Source organism: Telmatherina bonti, assembly GCF_933228915.1.
Source record: "Telmatherina bonti genome assembly, chromosome: 16".
Classification (NCBI taxonomy): domain Eukaryota; kingdom Metazoa; phylum Chordata; class Actinopteri; order Atheriniformes; family Telmatherinidae; genus Telmatherina; species Telmatherina bonti.
Window position 1 is genome coordinate 22,537,065 of NC_136614.1, and position 27,042 is coordinate 22,564,106.

Below are 27,042 nucleotides of genomic sequence, written 5' to 3' on the forward strand. Positions count from 1 at the left end.
GCAGGAGCATCTGTATCTGGATGGATGCACAGATTAAATAAACTGGAGTCTCACATTTAGCAGAATAATAAAGCTCAGATGGGGTTAGTCATGATCCTACCAGTTAAACTGTGGTATTAAAATGGCACAAATACTGGGTTTCCATCATTTCTCTAACCCTAACCCTATCTTTCTCTCTTCATTTAAGGTGACTACTTAATCGGTGATTATTGACTGGCTCATGTGTAATATGGTCTCCCTGGCCTGCTCAGAATATGTATTTTAATCCTCCTGAGGAAACATAACTAAATTAACACCAAAAGGACTACTTAATCTGCTCGCTGAAGGACAGAAAATCACCTTATGAGGCCTCTCAAGTTCCGCCGGCTAAGCTGTGAGTATTACACCATTGCGTTAATGTCATCTGAGTGAATAAAGTAAAGATTTAAAGGCAAAAAGTTAATGATAGGAGTGTCTAGCTTGAGTAACTACACTCTATGCAAGTATTATTTTCCACCCTGTGTTGTGCAAAGGTCAACCGAATCCCTCCATCCACACTTTAGCTTGCTGTGATTCACAGCGTTATATGGTGGAACTAAAAATAAACTGTTGTCTCTGTCTGCTCTGAAGAATCTAGCTTGGAGGTGAAGGCACCTTGCAGAGCTATGGGCTGTGGGGGGAGCAGGACTGATGCTCTGGAGCCTCGCTACTTGGAGAGCTGGACCAAAGAGACAGAATCGACGTGGCTGACGAGCACAGACACCGATATCCCCTTGTCATCCATCCAAAGCATTCAGTCTGAGAACTCTGAGGCTGGTTTCGCCTCGGAGAAAACAATCATCCCCGGTAAGGAGACTGGGTCATGCTTGAGTGGATACATGAGTGACTACTTGAATCTCCTAAGGAGCGAGTACTGATGAGATTATTAATGCTTAGGTTCCCTCCACATAATATTTTATACAGGCATCCTAAAGGTGTCCATTATTCGCTTTTATTTACACCAGGTAGAAAACATTTAAACTTGGTGTCCCTCACAATGTAGCTAGTGACAGAGCGAGGTATGCTACAGAGAACGCTGTGGAAATAGGTGTTCTTCCAGTGTCAACTAATACGCTTTGTCCATATTGTCACGCGTTAACGTGAACTGTGGGTGTGTTTTCTTTGAAGCTAGCAGAAGATGAATCAATAAAAGAGCATAATAGACTGCTTCAAAAGCCACTGTGCTCAAACAGGACTTTGCTCTCATGGCAACAGATGGAACTGGTGCTGAACGCAGGTGGAGGAGCCTTGATGTAATTGTGAAGACAAATTGAGCTTGGCTTCACGATGAAGGCATAAAACATATCCAGTACTGAGCAGATTAATTAGCGGCTGTTTTGAATAGAGGCTCCACTTAAACAATAACAAGCTTGTGATTTAAGAGAATATTAATTAAAAAGGCTTTGTGTTTGTACTGGCTTTGCCCTCCCAACAGGTTTTTTTTTTTTAATATCCTGGCACATATGGACACATTGCTGAGATGATACGACGACATATGTTTATCTGTCTGGGAAAACTATATGATATTTCTTGTAAAGACTTTATTCGAAGGAATTTAGGCTATCCAGCATCTTCAATGTTTTCACTGCATTATTTAAACAACTTTTCACTGAATAACAAAAGAAAGTCATTGAATGAAATCTCCACGCATTCACAGATGGTGATTGAGTCATAATCGGGTCATCAGACTGGGATAAAAAAAAAAAAAATATATATATATATATATATATATATATATATATATATATATATATATATATATATATATATATAAAAATTCAGACAGCAAGTTATGTGAGCTGGATTGGCGGTGGCTCAGGTGGTAGAGCCAGTAGTCCTGTGACCTGAAGGTCCTGCTCCCCTCCGCTGCAGCCCTGAGGGAGGACACAAATGTTCCTCTAAGGGTCGGTACCATGACCTGATAGAAGCAGAGGCCTGCATTAGGAAGAGTGTCTGGTGTAAAACATGTGCCAAAGTGCAACCATCCAAACAGGGCTTGTGTACCGGCTTGGTAGATGGAAGTCAGTGATTTGCTGAGACGACTCCTTCAGGGGGATGAGCCGAAAGGAAAAAGCAAGTTATGTGTTATTTTCACACTGTGTTTGAAACCAAAAATGTAAAAATTAACACTTAAAAATAAAAGAATAAGCGGTAATCTAAAAAGAAGTCATTATTTAGCTTATCATAAAAATAGGAGCCAAAAAATTAAAATTTTATGTTTAACTTTAAAAACAAAAAATGTAAAGGCCTGCAAGCTATTGTTTTGTTTTGTTTTTTATTTAAGAGGCAGGGTGATCGACGCTGGTCCTTGGGGGTCAGTCTTCGAAGAGTTAGTGGTTTTTCTTCAACAACACACCTGAGTCAAATCAGCAGGTAATTATAGGACAGGTGCAGAGTTAATTAGGTCTTATATGTGTCAGGTGTGTTGCAGCAGGGCAACTCCCAACACCTGCGGAACTGTGGCCCTCGCTGACCAGAGTGATGAACAGCCAGCCATATGCATTTGCTTTTATTATTAAGACCGATCCAGTGAAAAGAGAAGGCGAACATTTTAATAGCTTTTCAGTCCTCTGGGATTCTGTTTGTTAGAAATAACTTGACATGGATGTCTTCAGTTGGCTGGTTTGTTATACATCCCACCCACCTGGTAGAAAAACCAAACTAACTTCTACAAATGTTTAAATGAAGTCTTCCTTCAGTCTTTAATGGAGTTTTAAAAGCAAATTAATGCAATCTGGCTGTGTGAAGTTATTTCTGTATTTGATCACACACATGTGATCAAATACAAGTTTACCATCCTGCACTGAAACATATCTCCCATTTGAAATCTCTTGCTTTTGCATTTCAAAGTATATATGAGTTTAATGGTCTGCTTTTGGTTATTTATTAGAGTATTTTTGATGTGCTTCCATCTTGTGGCTTTACATCCTTTTCAAGAATTAATTCCACCTCTAAAAGCACATCTCTCACTGGGAAAAATTACGAATTCTGCTTCTTCTGCTTGAGCTGCTCGCACTGAAGTAATTTAAAGCTTTTTCTGCACGTCTTTAAATCAGAAACATTCAAATGTACATTTTCTGCTGTAATGACTTCAGTTTATTCAAGGCTTTATGGAGAAGCTGAGTGATTTGGTTTCTCTGAAACAAAGTTTTGGATGTTAGTTCCAGATTTCTTTGAAGATGGCCTCCCTCCTCCAGCTCAGGCGTACCTGAAGGTCTGCTCGGCTGTGTCTGAAGTCAGCCTGAATGACGTGAAACACAGCAGCCCGCCGTCAATCACGGCCTCTCCACAGCAGGATGTGGTCCTGTCTTCATCTGGAACCACAGTGCAGCGCAGGAGCGTGCTGCACACTGAAGAGATTGTAAGGATGAATTGTGGGAGGCATTTTATATTTATTCAGTTTGAAAACTGAAAAGTTTTTACCGATTGTTGAGGAAATTAATTAAAGTTGCACAGTTATTCACTATTTTTAAAGCCACGTCATACACTGCTGTGTTTGCTTTATTGTCCAATGTGTGACTCTTCTTTATTTCCAGACCAAATGGCAGGATAACCGGATGTCGACCAAGCAGGTGACCATTACTGTTACACAAAGTATCCACCAGGTAGACAAGAACGGGAAGGTGAAAAAGTCCCTCACCACCTACGAGGTCATGAAACCTGTGGAGACTCTCAAACAGGTGGCCAAACAAAACACTTGAGAGCAACAAAGACAATTTTTCTGAAGGATTCCTTTTATCCCCCTGAAAGCCGATGGATGTGAAACGAGTTCAGACGGAGACCAAGGGGGGGGGGGTATCATATTTTACCAGAATTGTACTTTACACAGCATAATGGTTGTGACACTGTTCACCTCAGATGGGTTATCATGTAAATATTGTTTTGATGAGGACAAAAATACAAAGGATGACATTTCACAGTAACGACACCAAAATGAGTATTTTTCTCACAGCAGGCAAGACGTTTTTAAAACAAATCCATTTAAATGTCATAACTATAGTATTTTACATTATGTAAATGTACAGTTCTGCTATTTGGCATTGATAAATGGCATGTGTTTGCTGTTCTACAAGCTGTGTGGCTCAGGAAGCTGAAAATGATCGTCGTGACGACAGTGTTTACTGTGACGGCAGGGCAAGAGTTGTGAAGACAAAAGCTGGCTCGCTGCATTGTCTCGTTTTTACACATTGATGTATGTTTTTTAATAAATAAAAAGCCATATGATCCTTGTTTCGAATTACTTTATGTGATGTGTCGAAGGAAAATCAGGTTTAAAGACATCATACGAACAGGATGGCACATGCGTTAACAGTCTTTCATGGAGAACTGCTCTGAGATCAGCTCGGTGTCGAGAGCGTGTGGGTCTGGTTTTGGTGGTCATAGTGAATCTGTCCTGATCTGAACAATGGTTCATCTTTCTCCATCCATTCCTCCACATGGAAATCTGGGAAGAAGAAACTGATCTCTCTTCGAGATGACTCGGGAGAATCTGGGAAAAAAAAAAAAAAAAGAACACAAATCATAATTGTCTGAGTGAGAAGTAAACACACAACCATTTTCCAGTATGTTACACACACACACACACACACACACACACACACACACACACACACTTCAATAATGGATTTAAATGTAGTCTGTGCATAGTTTGAATGTTGTACTGCTGTTGAACAGATGTTCAGTTAGTTTTGGCTTTAAACAAATAAGCTGCTTTTTAAAAGCTGCAATATTGATGTAATAAGATTAAATAAGTATTACAAAGAAGGATGAATATTTCTGGATTAATTACAAGGTAACAAGTCAGCATTATGACTGCAGAAAAGCTGTGTGAAGCTGACTTCCTTTTAAACAGAGGGAACATCTGTGGAAATGAATTCATCAGGTGTGTGAGGATTACAATCTCAGCTTTTCATGATGACGCCCACCCCAAGCCGTCTAAAAAAATCTCCCACCAGAACATTTACCTGAACCGTGAGTTGTGTTCCTTGTGTCTGTGAGGCCAAACTGAGCCCTGATGGATGCAGGAGACGTGTATCTTGCTCGGAACACTTTGGTTGGCCCCATCAGTTCCCTCCAGTGTCGTATCGCATCTTCTCTGGCTAAAATGTACGCTCGCATAGGCCCGCTGTGGCAAAATGTCAGCAGAAGACTGATTACAGGTTGCTTTCAAATAAAAGAGAGAAAAAGATTAAATTTTCTTGCCAAACTGTTCGGTTCACTTTAACACCTCCTAACAAGAAATTTCAACCAGCTAAGCTAAAAACCAACAGGAGCTGCATCAAGCTTGAATGTCTAATATGATGAGAACGCTCCCCAAGTTCCCAGAACGGCTTCACCACACAGTATAAGGTTGCCGTAGCAACTGTTGTCTCTCTGCTGTGACCACAGAAAAATTAAATGTAATTACAAACACCTTTTCAGACCCAGTGGGAGCTTCTTGCAGGAACTATTGTGAGCAAGCTAAATGGAGATGTTTAGACAAAAGCTCCAGAGATGCTGTGCTAAACGTGGCAGTTTAGCCATGTTTAGCACAACATCCCTGCCGTTTCTTTCTGGTCCCATCATACAGGACAAAAGTCAACAAAACACAAACTGTGGTGCTTAAAACATTACGATTCCATTAAAAATGTTCTAATACTTTGACTATTCGTGACCTAAAACTTGCTGTTACACCTACTCATACCTTTCCACATAGTTTTGTTTTTTTTTCATACAATGAAATGATTACATTTAATTCTTTAGGTTCTGTGAAATCTAGTGTTTTAGGTCACATTTTGGCAAAAAAAAAAAAAAAAGACTACAAGTTCAGAACGTTGAGGAGCTTTTAAGCATAAAAACATACATAGTTCATCTTATGACCTTGCCATCGGTGATGACTTTGAGGATGTTTACCTTGACATGAATTCAACAAGCCTCTGATAGAAGAATCGTTCTAAGAAGAAAACATAAAGGAAGTGAACATTTTTGGCATTTTTTAAACATTAAAGTAATAAAGACACACTCTTCCTCCCTGTTCGACTTACTAGGCTTTTTTTTTTTTTTTTACCCAATTATCCTACTCTTGGTAGCACTCTTTTGTCCTCAATCAGAAACACTTTATACTTTAGCAGCATAATGTGTCACTAATGAGTCACATCTCACACACTTTAAATAGTGTTCAATGTGTCACACAGTATGTGCGACTCAGTTTTGGTCTGGAGGAGAAATTGTGAAAAGACTTCGCTTGCATTTGTAAAATCTTTACAGATGATTTGCATACGCACCTGCATGTTCAGCATAAAACCTCTCCGAGTCCTGTCTTCTCCACACCAGGTTTTTGCATCTGACAATAACAAAGTTATTGTCCAAAATTCTCTGGTGAAGAGCCTAAAAGAGATGAAAATTATTATTTTTTAAATCAGATTTTTGTTCTGCCGCTTATCTACATGGTGCACTGTTCACAGTGTTGAACACAAGCTATAGTGAAGCACAGTGGGAGGGTTCAGAGGAAGGTGGCTGCCCTCTTTCCTCCCTGAGGGGTCCACCTGTATAACCTGCTGTCATACAAACTAACACACAAAGAAACTATTTATTTGGAGCCATATCTATGTTGAAATCCACCACCTCATGCGCATGTACTTTCATTGTTAAACAGTGCAACTTTGTGAAATCATTATCCACTACACCACACACATTCACAGCACTTATGTAACATATGACATTAGGTGCATCATATAACACAACATCACACTGTTTTCTGTCAAATATGCTGATTTTTCTTTGCTTTTTATCTCAAAGTTAGTTCTTATAATACTTTCATTATGTTTAATATGTTGAATAATACTAGTACATAGCTGAATGGCTTTGTTACAGCATCTTACAGAAGACTAGAGTATATCCGCATGGTTTGGGAAGGAAGTGAAAGTGTTGTGAGTCACAGTAAGAGGAGCTGACCTCCAACATCACGGGATGAGCCACAGCATCGGGTTTGATGACCGCCAGGGTGAGCTGCAGCGCTCTGGACAGGCGACAGCTCGTCACTAACATCTGATGAGGGACAGGGATGAGGGACACCATCAAGTTCTTCACCCGATTTAAATGGTTGAAACAACACCAATAAGTAAAATATGATTATACGAGTTCCCGATTAGTCGAATAAACAACAAAGATACACTGCCTGTAATCCCACAACAGTCTCTTGTGATTTGACCGCTGATTCACAACGGAAATAAAGCAAATTCTGACAAGAAACATTGATACTATAAAGTCAGAGCTATGTTTGTGTGTATCACCGACCTCTGTTATGGCTGGTGTCCAGATCGGAGGTAAGCTTGTAAAAAAAACAGAAAGACAAACGACCCCCACAGCCGTGTGTTTATCACCCTGTTCTCGCGAAACAAATGCAACTTGTGCTTCCTATGTAAAATGGGTTGAAGTTATATCGATGTGGACAAAGTAAAAATGGTAAAGTCACATTAAAATGCCATTTAAAGGCTTAACAGCTGTACATTCTGGCTAGTCCGTCCGTTAAAACGGTCCGCAGCAACTTAACGTCTGCAATAAAGTTCCACCAGCCATAGCTAGCTAGACAGACAAACAGACAGACAGACAAACCTATAGATAGATAGATAGATAGATAGATAGATAGATAGATAGATAGATAGATAGATAGATAGATAGATAGATAGATAGTTTTATAATAATGCTTCATTATTACAAGAAAATATATGGCAGAATAACAGTATACTACAGCAGTCACCTAATATTTTTTTCTGTACTTAATACTTTTACTACTACAATCAGCTTGTTCATATAAGGTACTTTCATTGGTATAACAATTAAAATGTAGAAACTTCAATGGTAACAGTTATACTTATAGAACTTTTGCATTTTCATTCCATGCTGTGATATTTTGTCTCAAACACTCATTTACTTATTTTCTTAGCTTCAATGTTGAAGCAATACCTATTTCCAAATAAGGTTTCTAGTAAAAAAAACAAAAAACAGTACTTTGTTTCTTTGGGTTGTTTAATGATTTTAAAAGAAGTGTACCCTGGAGTCAGATGAGTTTAACCAATTATGAGAACAGCAAGTAATGTGGACTGTTTTAAAAGTTGCATCTTTTAAACATATATGGTTGGAAATGCTGTACAGATCAGCAGCTGAGCGTGTCTGGGGGAGAGGAACGGCAGTGACAACAAGCAGGAACTGGGGCAACAGAGATTTATGTCTGTGGCATTTCATCACTGTAGTACACATCAGACGCTACAGTGTGAGACACAAACACAGAGCACATACCAGCAATACAGAAAAAATGACCACACCCTTGAACATAAGAGACCTCTCCAAAAGTGTGTATGCATGTGTGTGTGTGTAGTTTGACATTCAGAGAGACAGAAGAGGGAAGAAAGTGTGTGCATATGTGTGTGTGGAAGGGGGAGTCCATCCTAGGTCTCTCCCACCTGCCCATGTCATGTGACTCAGGGTGAAACCACAGCTGTTACCTCCCATGAGGGGGATGGAGAGAACGAGAAGAGGTATTGGGTGTTTGCAGGGTTAAAGGGGACACATTTTTGGGCATGTATTTCCACCAAGTATAAAACTTTTTTACATTTCTATCTGTTTTTACAACTAATACATAATGTTTATCCTTATTTCATTTACTTGCAGATGTTTATTTGCAAGTAAAATTGAGGAAGAAAGTAACATAAATGTGTTTTCTTTTTATTATCTCACGCTCTGTGGTAAACAAGCTGCTGCATGCGAGTGATAGAGATGAACAAATGGCAGCAGTAATGATCGTAACCAGAGTTACTCACTCAGTTTTTCAAAAAGCCATTGTTCTCCTTTAACTCAGCACAGCAGAGGGATGGATACACACAATAACTTAATATAACTCAGTGACATAGACTTATGACATCTTGTACACAGTTCAGACATGCAAGCCTGAATGGCAGTTAGAAGCAGTAATTACCAGCAGGACAAGGCCATGTGACCACAAAAGAAAAGAGAGAAATAGATTATTAGATGACTTAAAAAACACTTATTGGCACAACTTATGAGCTGAACAGAACACAGTCTATAAATTACTGCTGACTCGAGCTTCAGACATCTTTAGCTGGTTCAGCTCATTCGCCACTCTTTGACCACAATGAACCCTATCTCTGTTGTACCTCTGTGCTGCCATTGCTGCCTCTGCTGCAGTTGTCATTCCCTTCTGGTATAGCAACTGGCTGACTCACAACCCCCCACAGGTACTTGGTGCTTCTGTTCAAAGGCCACTCATTCATAAGTAAGGAGTGAAGGATTGTGTGAAAAGATGTCACATGAGCAGCAGGGAGAAACATTCACTGTGATATCTTTTAACTTTTCAATAAGCTGCAATAAAAAAACAAACAAACCACATCCCCAAATATGCTGGAAAACTGTTTAAAATTTAATAGAATCAGAATAAATGATTATCAATCTCATAAATGAACATTTTATTCACAGAATTAGAAAAACATAATAAAGTTGTAATGAAGACATTTACTATTTCATGAAAAACATTGGCTGATTCTCTTGCTGACCAACAGTCTCAGCACTGTTTTGTCATATTTTGTGTTTAATGATGTACCAAATGTTTCCAGTTGGTCTGGAAGACTGCTGCATTTTTTGCAACAACCTGTCCATGGTGGACCCTCCCTCCTTCTCGCCTGCTAATTGCTGGGAGAGGCTCCACCTTCCCTGCAGTCCTGAACTGCATTAAGTAGTATAGAAAATGTATAATTGAATGAATGTTCACATGTATTCTTCTCTTTGCATAATAGAGCTTTAAACCACCTTTGTGAATGGCACAGAGAAACGTGTTTACAGATGATGGTTTCTGGAAGTGTCCTTGAGTCCATGCAGTGATTTCCATCACAGAATCCTGCCTGTTCTTCCAGGATTACCATCTTAAAAGCAGATTTCCACAAGATTCTCTGGCTGTTTCTGTTTTGTGTTCCTATTTTTTTTTTTCCTTCTGAGAGGTATATAAATGTAGGCGAAATTATATTATTACCACAGAAGCAACAGTGTGTGCATGTTAGTGTAGCTGTTAGAGGTGGTGATGGGTTTATATACAGAGATAACCAGCAAACCTAAATCACGATGTGCTGATTTATGGACTAATATATTTTTGAAGGAGCTGTTGGAAAAATCATTCATTTCCTAAATATAACCCATTAAACTGATTGTTTTTTATGAGGTAAAACATGAGAAACCAAAAAGGCTGATACCAGTTTTAAAAAAAGTAATGCATAAAAAGGAAATGTTTGAGTAAACTGTCTTAAAAGTACTTTCCAAACCACTTAATGAGCCATCTAGCTGACATCTTTGCAGAAAAAAAGCTCCAGTGGGGAACAATCTAACTCATAACTCGTCACCATTACAGCTGTAATTTAGTATGCAGTTTTTGTAGTTTTTATGCCCTGACTGCATGCAGGTGAGAAAAGTCCAGGATGAGTCCTGTTTTAACACCGTTTGGGGTTTCATTATCAGACTAAAGCTTAATAGGAGTACACAGTCAAATGTAGGCCTAATCTTTACAAAAACAGGTCACAGAAAACCGTAACCACTTTTTTTAAACAGATTTGTTGTGTATGTATTATTATGTCATGCTAGTGTTCATTCCCTCTGGGGTGTTTGTGTATATATCTTTTTGTATCTATTCATGCACGTTTTGTGGCCTGCTTATGATTAATTTGCTCATTTTGACAATTTTGTTTACAATTCTCTTTCTTATTTTGTATCTGTTTATCACACCTATAAAATTCTTATCTGATTATCGTTTTGTTTGTTTTTTTCATTTTATCTGACTTCTCCTATTAAATATCTGTTCTGTTGTATCATATTCTTGATGTTTTGTTGTCATTAGGGTCTTATAAAGGTCAGATTTGTTAAGTCTCACTTGTTTTCATCTTGACATTCGGGGATTTATTTATGTAATTTCACATTTGAGTAGCCATTCTTCATCATCTTGTGGTCTTTTTATGTCATTAGGCCATTTTTCTTGTTTGTCTCCTTCTTTTCCATTTCATTTTGGGTTGCTTGTTTTATGAGTTTTTGAAATATATATATGTAGTACTTCTGGGAAAAGACCCTTGTCTCCAATTAAAATCAGCCCACCTCCTCCTCTGAGCTGTGAATCAGTGTGTCGTAGGCTCCTTCCATAATCTGCCCATGTTCATCCCCAAATCTAATGACCTCAGTGCATCCGTCTGATTCCCTTTGTCCCTCTCCGTGAATCAAGTGAGTGAGTTCACTTCACCTCACCATCAGCTGTTCTCTCTGTTCGCCTAAATGCTGCTGACCCTTGACCTTTCTGCTCCATTGCTTCACCACACATGACTGCGCTGCCTTCAACAGCTGTGTCAACCTCGGTCCTGGCAACTGGTGTGCCAAGGGAAGGACAGAGAGTGGCATTAAAGTCAGATCACGTAATGATTCAGCAACATGGCGCTGTCTTGTTCAAAATCAGCTGCTCATGTTTTTCCTTCTGAATGCCAGTATCCTTCTAACATTTAGTCACGAAGAAATCAATAACATTTTGAGCAGATCATCTTCCCTTTTAACAACTTAAACCCTCATATAATCTAAATAGTTAATTTTCCACCACATGCTGTTTCCTGTTAACATGGGGTTAATCTGTGAGCGCTTTCCTGTGCATGTTCAGGACCTGATCTGATATCAGCTGCTAGTTTATTTATACCAATAGCTTTTCACGCCATCTACTTGTGCAGAAACTGTTCTGAGGTGAGTCTTTCTACTTCTACCTGCAGTCTCAAGGGACATCGTTTCACCCTGCCAAGACAAGCATGTTGTGACCTCCCCAGAAGCAGTGGGACAGGGCAGATGGGCATGACAGAGAGGGAACAAAGTGATTAGCAAACGGTGGCCCCAGTATGCAAAAACAGGCTTAAAATAACCCCACTGGCCAAAATGCAGAGATTGAGCAGCTGAGTTGTTCAATCGCTGTGATGTCTTGGTCCCATTTTGGCTCAATTGCTCTTTAGAAGTACTTATGTATTTAAAGGGCATGTTAGGGGTTTGATTCAAATCTTTAAATGATAACCAGACCTTAAAGAAAACAACAAAGTAGAGGCTGTACAAATGAGAAAAGAAGCAGTGAGTAAGATGAGCTCTTTCGTGATGAAGGGGGAAACAGATGATCAGATGAGACGCCTACAAGTGAGTGAATGTGTGACAGTAATCAGCTGTCCAACCAGGAGGAACAGCAGGGTTGCGATTTGAGACTTTACCAGTGTGTCCCACTGTGATGACCAAGAAACCACTCAACAACAATATTCATCGGATACTCCCAGTCCCCAGATATCACCGGCGAAGCCTCGGCGCATAGCTGACATTAATGGATATGTCGCATTTGTGATACACCCTGGCTCTGTGCCACGGGAAATATTGGAACAACTGTCGAATTTAGACAACATCCTGTGGCGTAGAGAAACGGGAGCTACAATGATACGGTCCGGGGATGCTATTTGTGGGTGGTGAGCGCCTCGAAAATAGCGAGAGCATTAGGTTTCAATATAAGCCCCCCTCTCTGAGCTCCAGCTTTCTGTGAATGAGGCCTGGGTTCCTATCACACCCAACCCCTGTGCTGATTTTAGAACACAGGTGTTGACCTTAGTGGAGCGGCTTGTGCTTGCTGCAGAGGAAAATGAACCCCTGAGCTCGGCCCATTTGCCTCTACAGCATTGGTAATTACTGTATGGTCACACAGATGCCTCTAAGTGGTCATACACTCAAAAATGCTCTTCTATATTTTTACTGGATAGATATAGACATACATATTCACCTTTTTGCATTCATTCTTGGGTAATCATGAGTCTTTTCAGTAAAACACACTCTCTCTCTTTCATATTCATTGTAGTTTTGTGAGCGTCATGTTGAAGTGGTCACCTTGACTACTTGAGACGACTTGAGAATTTATTGCTGGTACCAGAAGAACACACATAGCTACTCCCGCTCCTCAGGTATCAATGCTTGTGCTTTGTGGACAGAAGTTTATGCAGTTTATGAGTGACTTTGCTGTATTTAGTGGATTGTGTTATAACCATCACCTGATTACATACAATAAGTCCACTTTTATGCATCTGAAAACAGCAAGCCTCCCTTTTTCTCTGAACGATACAATTAGGCTGAAGTAAAGCCTAGAGACCAAACTGGGATGAAACCCAACCTTAGCTTCTGCTGTGACTCCCAGCCTGCTGTGATTTCTGCTCGGACGACACCCCCAAAACCCAGTAAAACACACCCATCTTGCAGTTGCTTCCTTGTTTCTTCTCTGTCTCCTCTTTTTCTTTTTCTTTTTTTTTTTTTGACTCCAAAAAGGAGCCATTGACTTTCAGTGTAAAATAGAGGCAGTGTGAGTTGGGGCGGGGGCTTATCAGAGAACCACAGGGGTGTTGGGTGTCTCAAGTCCAGTGTGAACAGCTGAGAGGTGTGATTTCACAGGCTGGCTCCCCCCTGTCAGGGCCCTGATTGGGCCGGACAGGAGGCGCAGGAGAGGTCCGGGGCTTCTAAAGGACACCAACAGGTGGGAGGCCGCATCAGAGGGGGGCTGCTCCTGGTGGGGATAGAAAAGGCCAGTCTGCAAGGCCTCTTCTGGGCACAAATCACCGGTCAGATACTGAGGAGGATGGTTGATCGCAGGAGAACTGAGGTGAAGGGAAAGATTAAAATGAGCTGGGTGGATAGAAAGCAAGAGGGCAGCTTCAGGTACAAGGACCAGAGCTGGTCAGAGTTTAACTATTATATTAATAATTTATTTTAATCACAGCTTTTAGAATTTAAATCTAAAGTACAAAGATTTTTTTTTTTTAACCTAGGTAAAGTTATCTGTAGTTATCTCATAGTTCATGTCACTGATTTGGCAGCACAGTGTGAGTACAACAAGGTGTGCATTCAGTTGCTTTATTCCAAAAACAACCATACGTGGCAAAGCCTGACACCTCTGTCAGCTGAGGGGAAACTGAGGTGCGACACAGGAAAGAATCAGGAAATTTCTGTGCCTTGAAGTGTGTTTCTTAGAGGAACAGTCACTATCCGGTCAAAGCAGAAGCGTTTAGCTTTTCAAATGGCCATTTGCTTTGGAGCTGGTTGACATGACAGCGGTTAGATTTATCTAGAAAGTCACCACTAGATAAGCTTAAAAGAGAGGCACGCTCAGCCTCCATCTCAATCTCAACTATTCCCTGCAAGAAAATCACAATAGGAAGGAGAAGAGTCCAGTGAAAGTGAGTAAAAAGTTTTTGTTTTAAAGTACATCACATATTTATTGTTTAGATTATGTTCTCTGAGGAGTTTTTTTTAAAAAAAAAAATCAGTAATCAGATCAAGTTAGTTTGACAGGCCTCTTGGAGTTACTTAAACCAGCTCAGCATCCCCATATTGGCATTGCTCATCAGAGAGATCACTTCCATGCTGTTCAGCAGTATATTAAATTACTTTTATGTATGTTTACATGTAGAATACTATTTACTTGCCACAAAAATTAAACTTTTTCCTAACTTCTTCTGGTTGAAGTTGCAATCACGTGTTTCTATAGCTCTGTTCCTCTCTGTCACAGTTAACCATTATTTAGCCAGTTGTTCCCGCTCCTCTTCATCTACGGCTATGAAAGGGTGCTTTGTGTCCACGAAGCAATGGATCCAGTTGTTGCCCCTTGTGAGGACATGCTTCCTTATATCCCCATATTAATACACCACTTATGGAATGTAAGGAAGTGTGTGGTTTCAGGGGGATATGAGCATCAACCACACTGGAGAGATTCACCTTTTCTGGTTATCCTCTTCTATTTTTTTTAGGCTCTCTGTGCATGTGCATGACTTTCATTCATCATTGTAGCCTTTGTCTGTTTTATGAGATGGGAGGGGGTTGACAGAGTTCATGAGCGTGTGTGTGTGTGCGTATGTGTGTGTGGCAGGACAACAGGTGAAAGGCCTACCCTCTACTTCAGCTCAGGCACGTGTACAGTTAGCATTACTCCCAGGGCCACTGATCGGGTCTCAGGGACTTCTTGAAAAAATTCCTGCCCTGCCCCAACTGCTGACAGTCAAGGAGGATTGACAGACCACAGATGTCACCCATTATAGCAACCACAGAACTCAAAAAAGGAAGAAAGGAGGGAGGGCAGAGATGTGAAGCTGTCACTGAGGGTGAAAGTTCGCTCCTGTAGGCTGGGTTTGGAAGGAAGTGGGGACATGTCACCAGCTGTCAGGGTTCCCAAACCTCTAAATAGGAACTTTCTGCTTGGTAACACAGCGGCACTCCAACTGACTCCTTTATAATCTTCTTTTTCTCTGTGTTTCATCAGGTATCACTGCAGAGGACATGACAACTTACCCACACATGAGGTCCACCTTCTATTTCCTCCCCCCCTCCATTTTCTTACTCCTCTTCCTCTCTGCATGCCCACTCCTCTTCTTTCAGTCTTTTAGTTTTATCCTTTGCTCAGTCTCTCACAGCCGAAGCAACACGCCTTGCTGTGGCTGGTCAAACGGAACCAAGTCAGGTGTTTCAGTGAGGTTTGGTCCCCTTCAACCAGCTACTGCGTCGTGAATTCTGTCAGCGTGGAAATAAAGACACAGCGGCATTGTGGCGAATCCCTGCTTTTTTCCAGAGGTGCTAGTTCCATTAAAATTTACAGATAATTTATACAATATATTTTATTATTTTTAGTCTGTTGTTGGTTGTTTCCAGTATAACAATGTGTTTTTCTATTAAAAATGAATAAAGGATTACTGACAGTGCTGATTTCAATATATTTTATTTATTTAATCTTGTCCATCCATGAAGGTCAGTTTTTTTCTTTTTAATCATTTTGCTCAAAGTATTCAAATCATATTGCAATACAAACTGGTATCAACCTTCATTACCTTCAAATCTAAACAAACTTTGCCACTGGTTTGGTGAGGCCAGAAGTGAGGTTTGGTCATCATGGGTCACATACTGAAATAAAGGGTCATCCTTAATTTCTTTGTAATTTGCTTCCAAGCAGTTGAACCTTGTTGCAGTCCTTTAAAGTCTCCAGAGCTACAGTCTTCCAGTTTTTCTGAAGGTCTTTCAAAGTTTTTCTGTAGGCAACAGCTGCTTTGTCACCCATTATCATTTCAGTCCTTGTAGCATTTTTTGTATAATGCACTTGAAATTAGAATAACTTAAGAGCATAATTTACAGTAGTCTAAGAGATGCATCTGCTAGTTTGGTTTTTCCACATGCTGTCAGCTGAAGCCTAATCTGAAATGATCTCACTGAAAATGTGGCTGTCAAATTGCCATTTAATAACACAAGAAGCAGTGGCAACAGGAATTAAGGAGCCATGAGCCTCAACATCAACATGACTGAAGAGGTGAGGGTTAATGTAGACAGAGACTGCAACAAAAGACAGTCAACATCCTAACAGAGAGTGAGAATCCTGTAGAACTATGACTAAAGTCTACCAAAAGAAATTACAAGATGACTAGTTTTAGAGCGTTTACTGAACCTTTTTCCTCTATGCTGGGAAATGCAGCAAGGAGACAGAGATGATTGACACTGTATGAGGCGTACATTGGCCATGTCTTACACTTAGAAAATGACTAAACAGTCTTGAGTGCTTACAACTGTATTAATTAATTTATCCACAGAGAAAACAGCAGAGCATCGTGGCAAGAGTCAGGCAGAATTTATCCACACTGGGTCCAGTGTGGATAAATTAGTACAATGATAGCAACCATTACATTGATAATAACAAGTTATGTTATTGGTAACGGTGTTTTGTGTTGCAGTAGATGTCACAGCATACAATAAGATGTTCCGGGCATGGGAACAACATGAAAAAAAGACTATCTTGTAGCCTATGTTAAGTTCTAATGTGAATCCTAATTCAAATAGAGAGAATATATTATTCTATTCTATTCTATTCTATTCTATTCTACAGTCATTTAGTAGACACTTTATCCATTATCCAAAGTGAAAGAGTAAGAAACAGACATGTACAAATCAAACAGTAGAGGATATTATACGTGCTAGCTGGACTGCAGGCGTTGCCTACAGGCTTTTTGTGTGTGTGTGTGTGTGTGTGTGTGTGTGTGTGTGTGTGTGTGTGTGTGTCCCAACTTTCCCTTTGTTAAAATTATAAGAATAAACCCCATGATATTTGTTGCAAAGCACTGGTCCAAGTTCTCCAACTCCATTACATGGTAGCTTTGACTACATAGTAGTTTTGCTCAAAGCCAAACTAGCAAAGTTTGTGTCCACATTTCTCACTTGGGAATTTTCTAAAGCCAAACTAGCAATCACTTACATGAGAAAATAACTGAGGAAAAAAAATCTGCATTTATTATTTTTACTTTTAAAACATTTAATTTAATTGGGATTTTTATAAGACTATCTTTCCAATTTACAACACTGATGTGGTTGTAATAGATTTATACTTTTTCTGCATGGTACTTACTTTTAATGGAAAGGGAATGCTGAATTGAAGATAAAGGTTTCATGAAAACAGATACACAAGCCCGCATAAAACATGAATCCAGATATAGAGTTTATTTTATTTTATTTTATTTTATTTTATTTTATTTTATTTTATTTTATTTTATTTTATTTTATTATCTAAGCTGATAAGTTAACTTAGTCTTGACAATAATCTCCTGATTTTGTAGCCACTACGGCGGTACACTGTACTATCACTTCCACCAGGGGGCGATGTGACTTTTGCTGGACTGTAGTTTCTGTAGCAGCCAAGGAAGTGAAGTGGTATCGTAAAGATGGCTGACAGTGAAGTGACAGGTGAGTTTGTGAGCATGTAACATCTGGGATTTAAACCAGTTTCTAAGTTTTTAGGCTTTTTAAGAATTGATTGTAACAAAGAGCAATCTTTTTACGTATAGACATTTTGTGGTGGTTTCAGTTCAGGCTTGAAGTAGGCTTTAATTTTTAGATGCAGCACTGCTAACGTTAGCATTTACTGTAGTTTAAACAAGCACGTCGTGGTGGTGTTGCATCATTTTTACTAGTAGGTTTTAAAGTTAGTAAATCGGTATTTTTAAGAGATATGTATGCTTTGAAGAAGTTATGGAATTCTTATTGGTGTAAGCGCTTTTTAAACAGTGCAAATATATGGCTATAAACAGTCAACATCATCATCTGAAAGGATTTTGCTAGCTCATCCATCATCACTTTATCCATGTGTTCATGTTTTTTGCTCGTGTTACAGATGGACCGGACAGAAAAGATGACATTGAACGTGCAAAGGTTGGCAAATGCTTAACTTGAATTTCTTTTAATGTCTTGCATTAGCCTGTTTTTTTTTTTTTTTACAGTAATAGTCATTATTGTTCTTACTTTCTTACATATGATCTGACTCAACAGAGTGAAGGGAAAGAGCTGACTAAAGAGGAGAAGCAGCGGCTAAGGAAAGAGAAGAAACAACAGAAGAAAAACAAAGAGAAAAAAGAGGACCGGGCTTCACAGGAAAGTGAGAAAGAAAAGAAACCAGTTGCTGCTACACCCCAGCCTCCAGCTCAGTCCTCAACACATAAAGGTGCATATTGACAGCTAAGAATGGTTTTGTTTTTGGATCCATGTCACAAAACAATTCAAATTACATTGTCATAAGAATAAGATTGCAGTATGGATCAAATCCAGGCAAATTTGTATTGACTACCTTTTGGATTTTTAACAATTGAAATGTTCTGATTATGTGTGTAATTGGTCTTTTGCAGCTCCTCCAGCAGTGCCTGCACCTGTGTCAGTTTCTGTGCCTGCCTCAGAGGCTCCTGCCCCAGCAGACAAACCTGCCAAGAGTAAAGCTGAGCTGAAAGCTGAAAGGAGAGCTCGGCAAGAGGCTGAGAGGGCCAGCAAACAGAACAAGAAAGGGGAGACCGGACAGCAGGCTGCCACAAGCAAATCAAAAGTTCCACCCAGTGAGCTGCAGCCAGGTATGGTTTATAGTTTACTACATTTTTAAGTATTTGTTTATTTATGTATTTATTTATTTATTATTTGGTTTTATCTCTGCCCAGCATGTTGATCCACTGTGGATGTTGTAAAGTGCTTTTTAAATAAAATGTTATTGATTAATTTGACACACTTTCAGCAATCTGTGCTTACCTATCATATTTTAGTGATTCAAAGCATTATTTTTTTCTTACAACTTACGCAATAAATACTGTTCAGTATCTTGAAACAGCAGATTAAGTCCAGGTCTAAGTTATAGTACTGCTAAACTACACAACTGGGGTCCAACAGAGTTAAACTATGAACCAGTAACAACAAGGTGCTGATGTGTGTTGCTCCTACTTGCAGCATTTTAGATGCCAGAGCACTTTCAGAGTCTTGTTGACTCCACACTTCAGCCCATCTCAGTTATTTTGCCAGCTCCTGAGGCATTATTGTCGTAATGTTGGTAATGATGCTCTACTGTAAGGAAAATTACCATGTTTGTGTGTCCAGTGGTGAAGAGGCTCCCAGAACACATTCAGGTGGACAACCCAGATGTTTTAAAGAAGCTGGCCAAGAAATTGGAAAGACAACAGGTTGGACATGATTTCTAAAACCCATAACACAGAGGGATTTTTTTTTCTGATTGATGGCATGCTTTCAATATAGTCTTATAGTTTTTTGTCAAATTTATTTGCCGTCCTTTTTTTAAAAAAAATAATAATATAATAATTAAAAAATAATCCCTGCAGCGTTGCACTAAGTTACCATCTGTTAGAACAGCATGTGATTATTCCTAACATTTCTTACAGACACCAATGTACAATGCTGCTAAAAAGGTATAAGCCGTTGAGGCTAGGTTTTATAAAATGTGTGCCGTGAACATAGTTATTTTGTTTTGATTTTTTTACTCTTTGTTTGTTTGCTAACTGTTTGCTTGTTTTCCTAAACCAACTAAAAAATTATTGAGAGGCTTGTTATTGTTTTTTTAATAAAGACAGACTGGTACTGCATGTATGACAAACTGCATGTGTAATGTTTTTATTGTATACGTTTGTCTATGTTTGGAGAGTAGTCATAGTTTGGTTATATATTTTTGTTTGACTGTGAGTTTTCCCTTGTGGTTAGTTATTTAATGTTTTGTGTCATTCAGTGTCCAGGCTGTGCCTCATCAGTCAAAACTGTTTTAATCCATGAAATATTCTAATTTCTCTATCTGTGTGTGCTTCAGATCCCACTTCGCTCAGACTACGGCTACAAAGTCAGCCTGTTTTCTCATCTCCATCAGTACAGTCGCAAAACCCCTCTAACACAGCAACTCAGGTTCGAGGCTTGTTTGGTTTGAAAAGGATTGGATTAATTTACTGACAAGAAATTGCCTTCATCCACCAAATCCTCTTTCAGCGTTGTTACGACTGAGCTTTGTTTTTGTTTTTTTGCAGCATTCCTTCCACAGTGATTCATCCTGCTATTGTACGACTGGGCCTCCAGTATTCACAGGGTATTGTGGCAGGATCCAATGCTCGCTCGGTTGCCTTGTTACATGCATTCAATCAGGTACTGTCTCATTAAGTGTACGCCATTCAGTCTTACTCCCTTATAATCTTGTTCTTCCTCCTGTATGTTTAAACTGTAAAGGAAGTTTAAAAAAAAAAGTGTATTTGGTTGCATTTGTTTTTTTTATCTGAACAGGGAAGAAGTCTTGTTTCATTTTCACTGTTCAATATTTAAGGCATTAGCACAAAGAATTTCAATATTCCATAATGTAAAGTCTAATGAAAAGATTATTTGTCCTAATTTGTGTGTCCCTAAAATTTTTCTTTTTATCCAGACACTGTGAGCATGCGTTAGTTTTCATACTTTTTTTTAAATTTATTTATTTTTATCCTAATTCGATGGTGAAAGCAGATTCTTTAAACACTAGTACGCATGTTAAAGTAAGCCAATGAAATCCTTTTGCATTCTCAGTAGTAACATGTTTACTGTTTGTGCACCGGGGGCTACAATATGTGGCAGATCTGTAACTATGACAACTTGAAGGAATGACATTACACAGTCCAGCAACCTCATGTTTTGAGGTCATGCAAAGTTTTTCTTTTTTTCTTCTGAATATTCATATGAGATGTGATCTATAAATGTTTATTTTAAAACAAAAAGTGAGCTCTGCAGCACCCGTATTGAAAATGATTGCCATCTGTGACTACTGCTTACCATTGTACTCAAAGGCCAAATGTTGTGTGCTTTTAACAAATGTGAGAAAAGGGGGAACAGGTTTGAGTTTTGATACATAAATCTTAAATGACAATTGTGTAAACATCTGTTTTTTATTTTATAGATTGTGGACAAATTTGCTGTTCTATAAAGTGAACTTATGATGTTTTTCTTCTTCAGGTAATAAGGGACTATACTACACCTCCAAATGAAGAGCTGTCAAGAGACTTGGTGAACAAGCTGAAACCTTATATCAGGTATTCCCAGAAAAAAAGACTACTGTTAATCGTGACACACTATTACATTTTCTCAGAATTTATAAATTTGTAAACTGGACAATTTACCTGTTAGGTCATTTTTGGTTAAACTCTGTACTTAGTGTCGCCTTTCCTCTTTTAGTTTTTTGAATCAGTGTCGCCCCCTATCAGCCAGCATGGGCAATGCAATCAAATACATAAAGAAAGAGATCTCCAATATTCCCAGTCAGTTCAAGGAAGAAGAGGTTAGTGTGACCCATTAAAGATGTATAACTGAACCTTACACACACACACACACACACACACAGTATTGTTAATCTCGCTTTGTGTTGTAACTTCACAGGCAAAGGGGAAACTGCTGAGCTCTATTGAGTGGTACATTAATGAGAAGATCATTCTTGCTGCTACAGCTATTGCTGAATACTCCATAGAAAAGATCAGTAATGGAGATGTCATCCTGGTTTATGGATGGTAAGCAACTAAAAACTGATATGTTTGTGTGTGATTACTTGTTTCTATTTAACCGTTTCCTTGTTACTAAATATTTCTCACTTGTTTATAATGTTAAAAACACACTAAACGTGCATGTCTGGACACATTTCTCTTTGCATACACTTTCTCTTCCCTGTTTTTTTTTTTTCCTCTTAAACTCTTTTCTTCCCCATTTTGCTCGGACCTTACCCAGTTTAACTTTCCTTTCTTCCGTTTTTTTTCTTTTTTTCTTTTTTTCTGTCAGCTCGTCCCTGGTCAACCACATCCTTTGTGAGGCTTTTGACAAAGGCAGGAAGTTTCGTGTCATAGTGGTGGACAGCAGGCCTCGCCTGGAAGGCAGGGAGGCCCTGAGGCGCCTGGTCCAGAAAGGCATTGGTTGCACCTATGTTCTCATCTCAGCTGTCTCCTACATCCTTCCAGAGGTACTCATTTGGCTCCAATGGATTTAGTGAAACAAATAATGGTATCAAATCATTTTGACCAAAGAATTAAAGTCTGAGTACCTTATTTCCTTATTATAGGTTTCAAAGGTGTTTCTTGGTGCTCATGCTCTCCTGGCCAATGGTTATGTCATGTCTCGAGTGGGGACTTCACAAATAGCTCTGGTGGCCAAAGCCTTTAATGTGCCTGTGCTGGTGTGTTGTGAGACTTACAAGTTCTGTGAGAGGGTACAGACGGATTCCTTCGTATCCAATGAACTTGGTATGCAAATTGTTAAATAGGATTTTATTTAAATGTTTCGATGGAAGGCATTTGTGTTAAACCTTGTCTGTTCAGCGTCTGCTTTTGCTGAGATTCTCCTTTGTTTAATCCTCATCTTTTGTTTCCAGATGACCCTGATGACCTTATTGTGACCCGTAAAGGTAAGACCCAGCTAGAGAACTGGCAGCAAGTTCCCTCTCTGGGCTTGCTTAACCTAGTATATGATGTCACGCCGCCGGACTTTGTGGATCTAGTCATCACAGAACTGGGAATGATCCCGTGTACCTCAGTTCCTGTGGTGCTGCGAGTCAAAAACGTGGACCAGTGATTGATCTCCATTTCACATCAGTTTGTGTGCATGAAGGCTTGCACACAACACACAATATCGTGCTTTTAGCATGCAATAAATGTATATCTGAAATGGCATAAGCTTTTTTCTTTAATGGTGTCTGTGTGTGTTTTTAAAGAGTGTTTGTATTCTTAATAAAAGGTAAAATGTTGTATGTTAATGGATCATCTCAAAAATGTTATTTTGAAAGAGCTACGGATTGTTTGAAAAGTACTGCTGAAATTTATGCTCAAGGGGAGTTTTATGACTCCTGTAAAATACCTTTTTTTTTTTTTTCTTTAAATTACCTGAGCACACAAAAAGTGGAGACATGAACCAGTAAGTTTATAGTTTCAGTCCACATTGTGTACTGCATGGAGAAAAGGAAATGCTTGAGGAATTTGTATAAACTTGAACAGGGATTACTTCATTATTACTGCAACAATTACATTTATTTCCTGCTATTTAAGGGAAATTAAAGTATTTAGCTATGTATTCAACATAACTGCAACTAACCAACTTCATTAAGTTTTTCAAATGCAGGACCGAGATGGTCATAAATTATGTCTTATTTAATACACAATGGCAATTCATGCACAGTATGATGGCCATAAAGTAATAAAAGCAGATCTCCATTTGTTTAAAATATTTATTGGAACCTTGAATCTCATTGAAAACAGAAACAGTACACAAAAAGGCACATTTCCACATTCTGAATTGAAACAACAGTATTTATAATGTAGTTCTGAAAATCAGCAATTTTTTTTTATTAGACTCTGCATTCAACTGTTTTCCCTCTCTTCCTTTTTTTGTGGTCAGTTTAAATATCCTTCAATTAAAAACAAAAACATAATATGCTACAGCAGAGAAACCCTATAAACCAGGGGGGAAAAAAGTACTTTGATATTAACATGACTATAATCACTATTAAAGCACAGTTCAACTTGCAGTTTTGTGGGTTGGTAACTGGAATTGTGATTTATTCTGTCTATAAAAACACATGTTCAACATGCAATAACTGTTGCTCAAATCTTCTCAAGCACACTGTACAAGATAGTATTTATGTAAACTCAAACTGTATTCAGTGCATGTTTGACCATGTTAGCCTCACTGATCAGATTTTTTTTTGTCAGTCAACTGATTGTAGAAATAATATTAAAAATGTCATTTGTGGAAATCTAAAATGTAAGAGAATGCCTCCCACCACCCCCTTCCCCAGCTAAAATACCATTGATAAGAAAAAAAAAAAAAAAGAATTGTCAGTTTCAAAATGTCCTTAAATAAGATTCAGCTGCCCCTCAAAGTATATAACATCTATAAAATTTTTAAGAACACTGTCTTTGCCTTGACCTTTGTCAGCATTGTCCCTTTCAGGAGAGTCAGTTTAAAAGCAGTTGGCTGCAGCTGAGCCTCAGACTGATTTGGCTTTACGTCTCTGGGTGGCCCACAGCAGGAAGGAAACCACAACTGTAGATGCAGCAAGAGGTCCGAACACCTGGAGAACTGGAAACTCCCCCTGGTGGCATTTTTTACAGATGCTTAACTTCACTGTATTAGTTATAAACTTAATAATAAAAGTTAACAATCTAAAAGTAACATACTGACCTCTCGAAGACACTTGTATCCGTGGTAGTTGTCAGCACAGCTGCATTCATAGAACCCAGGGCCGTCAGGGGCACAGAGGGAGTTCTCTGGACAGTTCATGGCTGTGGATTTCCAATAATTGTCAATAAAAGCCATGAAAATAAGTATCTTTAGATGTTATGAAAGCTTTAAAATAGACTCACACAGCTGTCCAGTCTGGTTGCACATATTTATTTGATCTTCACAAAGGCGATTTCCCTCTCTGACTTCTATCTTTTGCCAAGAAGTATTCCCTCCCGGGCAAACTATCTCCTGTGGCAAAATGCTGTATGACAATGAGATAAAGATGTAATAAATGAAGCTTGAACTTAAAAGATTTGGTTATAATTAAGGTAAATAAGCAAAATATTTACATGAAATTAAGGTCACGAAATCCCTGAAATGTTGTGTCAGTTAAGTTGACAATGGGATTGAGTGAGAGGTCTCTGGAAAATAAACAGGTCACAGAAGACACAAAAATAGTAAAAGTAATCACCGTATATGTTCAGAATTGGGTGGAAGTGTGGGCTTAATTTCCCATGAAGACAGTGCTTTTCAGTGGAATAGATAAAAGTTAAGCTGCACAAAATTTCGCCTTCTCAAGAATGTTCATATCTTGTCTAAGATCTTTCTTGGCAATACATAATTGTTTTCCGGTGTGCATCAAGACAGAATGAATTATTTAGTTAGACAGGTTCATGCAGTTGTGCAGAATCACAATCTACTTTAGTGATAAGAACCATTCTTTTTTTTTTTGGTTTTTTTTTAAAATAGATTTGTAATTAAAATTCACTGATGAACTATGCAGGTAGGGGACTCCTGTCCCACTCAGGTTGTTTATTTGGTTATATTATGCAACAAAGGTCTGACAGTGTTAATGGTGTAAAAAGGGTGTGATAGTGCATTTTGTGTAACTACATTATTAATGCTGTCTCTGCTTCCTGGAGATCTTCCATGTGAGTTAGTGAACAATTGGATAGGTCCAATCTGGCGGAACAAAGAGAGAACAGAGAAAAACAAAGTTCATGTTGTGCAGAACAGACTTGTCCTAATACATGTTCTGTTAAATATGAACAAAGATCATGACTCATATATTTACATAGGCAAATAAACGGTTCATCTTAACCTTTCAGCACTGCAAGTTCTCACTTAAATTATGTCTTTCATATCGGTTTACATACAGGTCAAGTTAAATCCGATCTATACAACAAAATTCAAGACCACACTATACAATGTTCATGTTCAAACCTAACTGTCATGTTTCCGACAGAACTTGAAGGCAACATTACCCTCTTTTGTATACTGTCTATGGTCTTACCCTATGACATAATCAGGGTCGCCAGTGTTATTCTTTAAGCAGCAGCGGCCGTCTATCCGTCCAAAGGATGAGGAACAAAACCGACCCACCATAGTGTTGTTGAGGATTGTCCCACCGCAGAGCGAACATACCTGCGAAAAAAACGGTGGTGGTAAACAATAATAAGGACACTGCACTGTCCATCAAAACATGTTGTTTTTCAGGTTGTGTTTAACCACCTACCCACTGTAGAAAACCCTACACGGTATAACAGTTACATCACAGTCTTACCTCTTGGTTAGTCAGTGTATAAGTTGCGTTAAAACATGTTTTAAAGATCAAAACAAGCAGTACAGATTTTATCCAGCAGCATGCAGCTTTCATTTTCATTGACTGAGGTCATATGATCTTACTGTAGGCAGCATGTGACAGGAAGCTGCCGCCAAATATTTTGCGCTGCAGTTGCGCATACAGCCAAATATTGTGGCATTGAAACCGACATAAGGGTTATATTGTGACTAAACTAAAAGTATTTAAAAATGTATTTTAAAGTGAAAATGAAAAACAATGATGATAATATACTGACAAAGTAACCATCTTCTTTAGTAATTAAAACGACATAAAAAAAAAAAAAAAAAAGCCAGGCGTTTAAAGGAGGCAAACAATGTAACATCTTTGTCTATTTAATTTATGTAGATTAAATTCAGAGCACATTTTGCTATTGAATTTTTATAGCGCTTTCGGTGTTATTTTGGGTTGTACCAAATAGAGTGGGTTTTCACACATTAATATAATTAAGTGGAATTTAATATGAAAAGTTGCAAACGTTTTTGGTATTATTTAGAAAAATATTGTTAAAAATGTAAAAGGAAAATATGACACAATTGTTGTATGTAAACCTACACATTACACTATGCTTTGCGGGTGTGAGGAGTAGTCCCCCCGCGATTATGATGGAATGGTTCAGTCGAGAAGGGTTGTTGCAATGTTTTTTGATGGACCAGTAGGTACACTAGCTGAACACAGAACGGCTAGGCTGGAGCGACACATTGCGTTTTCAACCAAACGGCCCGCATTTAATCTATGGGTAAACTCTGTCGCCGCGTAGACTTTAGTGCAGTAAATTTAGGAGACTAGGAAAAACCTGCAACTGTCTCCGTCACATTTGAAAG

At 38.8% G+C, this 27,042-nt stretch overlaps 4 protein-coding genes and 1 long non-coding RNA gene across 6 annotated transcripts; 3 read left to right on the forward strand and 2 right to left on the reverse strand.

Moving 5' to 3' along the window:
• Positions 1–641: 641 nt before the first annotated feature.
• Positions 642–3,719, forward strand: baalcb (BAALC binder of MAP3K1 and KLF4 b; the record flags this gene model as incomplete). The annotated part of the gene is made up of 3 exons (XM_079255393.1): positions 642–825; positions 3,180–3,379; positions 3,555–3,719. The coding sequence occupies exons 1-3, from the start codon at positions 645–647 to the stop codon at positions 3,717–3,719; spliced, it is 546 nt and encodes a 181-aa protein (XP_079111519.1). The 5' UTR covers positions 642–644.
• Positions 3,720–4,319: 600 nt separating this feature from the next.
• On the reverse strand, positions 4,320–7,384 carry nme6 (NME/NM23 nucleoside diphosphate kinase 6). Its single transcript, XM_079255057.1, has 6 exons — positions 7,294–7,384; positions 6,952–7,044; positions 6,282–6,384; positions 5,911–5,950; positions 4,983–5,143; positions 4,320–4,507 (listed from the first exon to the last, which is right to left on the reverse strand). The coding sequence occupies exons 2-6, from the start codon at positions 7,042–7,044 to the stop codon at positions 4,356–4,358; spliced, it is 549 nt and encodes a 182-aa protein (XP_079111183.1). The 5' UTR covers positions 7,294–7,384; the 3' UTR covers positions 4,320–4,355.
• A 6,232-nt stretch (positions 7,385–13,616) lies between these two features.
• LOC306767864 lies at positions 13,617–15,788 on the forward strand. Its single transcript, XR_013771645.1, has 2 exons — positions 13,617–14,273; positions 15,353–15,788. It is a non-coding gene; the product is annotated as an uncharacterized lncRNA (long non-coding RNA).
• A 1,990-nt stretch (positions 15,789–17,778) lies between these two features.
• eif2b4 (eukaryotic translation initiation factor 2B, subunit 4 delta) lies at positions 17,779–23,047 on the forward strand. Of its 2 annotated transcripts, XM_079255949.1 has the most exons (14): positions 17,779–17,808; positions 18,236–18,273; positions 18,391–18,562; positions 18,744–18,959; positions 19,474–19,556; positions 19,773–19,799; positions 20,192–20,283; positions 20,403–20,517; positions 21,352–21,428; positions 21,571–21,673; positions 21,772–21,899; positions 22,165–22,342; positions 22,442–22,622; positions 22,751–23,047. In XM_079255949.1, the coding sequence occupies exons 1-14, from the start codon at positions 17,787–17,789 to the stop codon at positions 22,948–22,950; spliced, it is 1,632 nt and encodes a 543-aa protein (XP_079112075.1). In that variant the 5' UTR covers positions 17,779–17,786; the 3' UTR covers positions 22,951–23,047. The 2 variants fall into 2 exon arrangements, with proteins under 2 accessions (XP_079112075.1, XP_079112076.1); XM_079255950.1 differs by lacking the exon at positions 19,773–19,799.
• Positions 23,048–24,128: 1,081 nt separating this feature from the next.
• On the reverse strand, positions 24,129–26,283 carry atraid (all-trans retinoic acid-induced differentiation factor). Its single transcript, XM_079255967.1, has 7 exons — positions 26,162–26,283; positions 25,892–26,022; positions 25,492–25,560; positions 24,948–25,019; positions 24,738–24,859; positions 24,556–24,656; positions 24,129–24,466 (listed from the first exon to the last, which is right to left on the reverse strand). Exons 1-7 carry the CDS (start codon positions 26,258–26,260, stop codon positions 24,362–24,364), a joined length of 699 nt encoding a protein of 232 aa, XP_079112093.1. The 5' UTR covers positions 26,261–26,283; the 3' UTR covers positions 24,129–24,361.
• Positions 26,284–27,042: the final 759 nt, after the last annotated feature.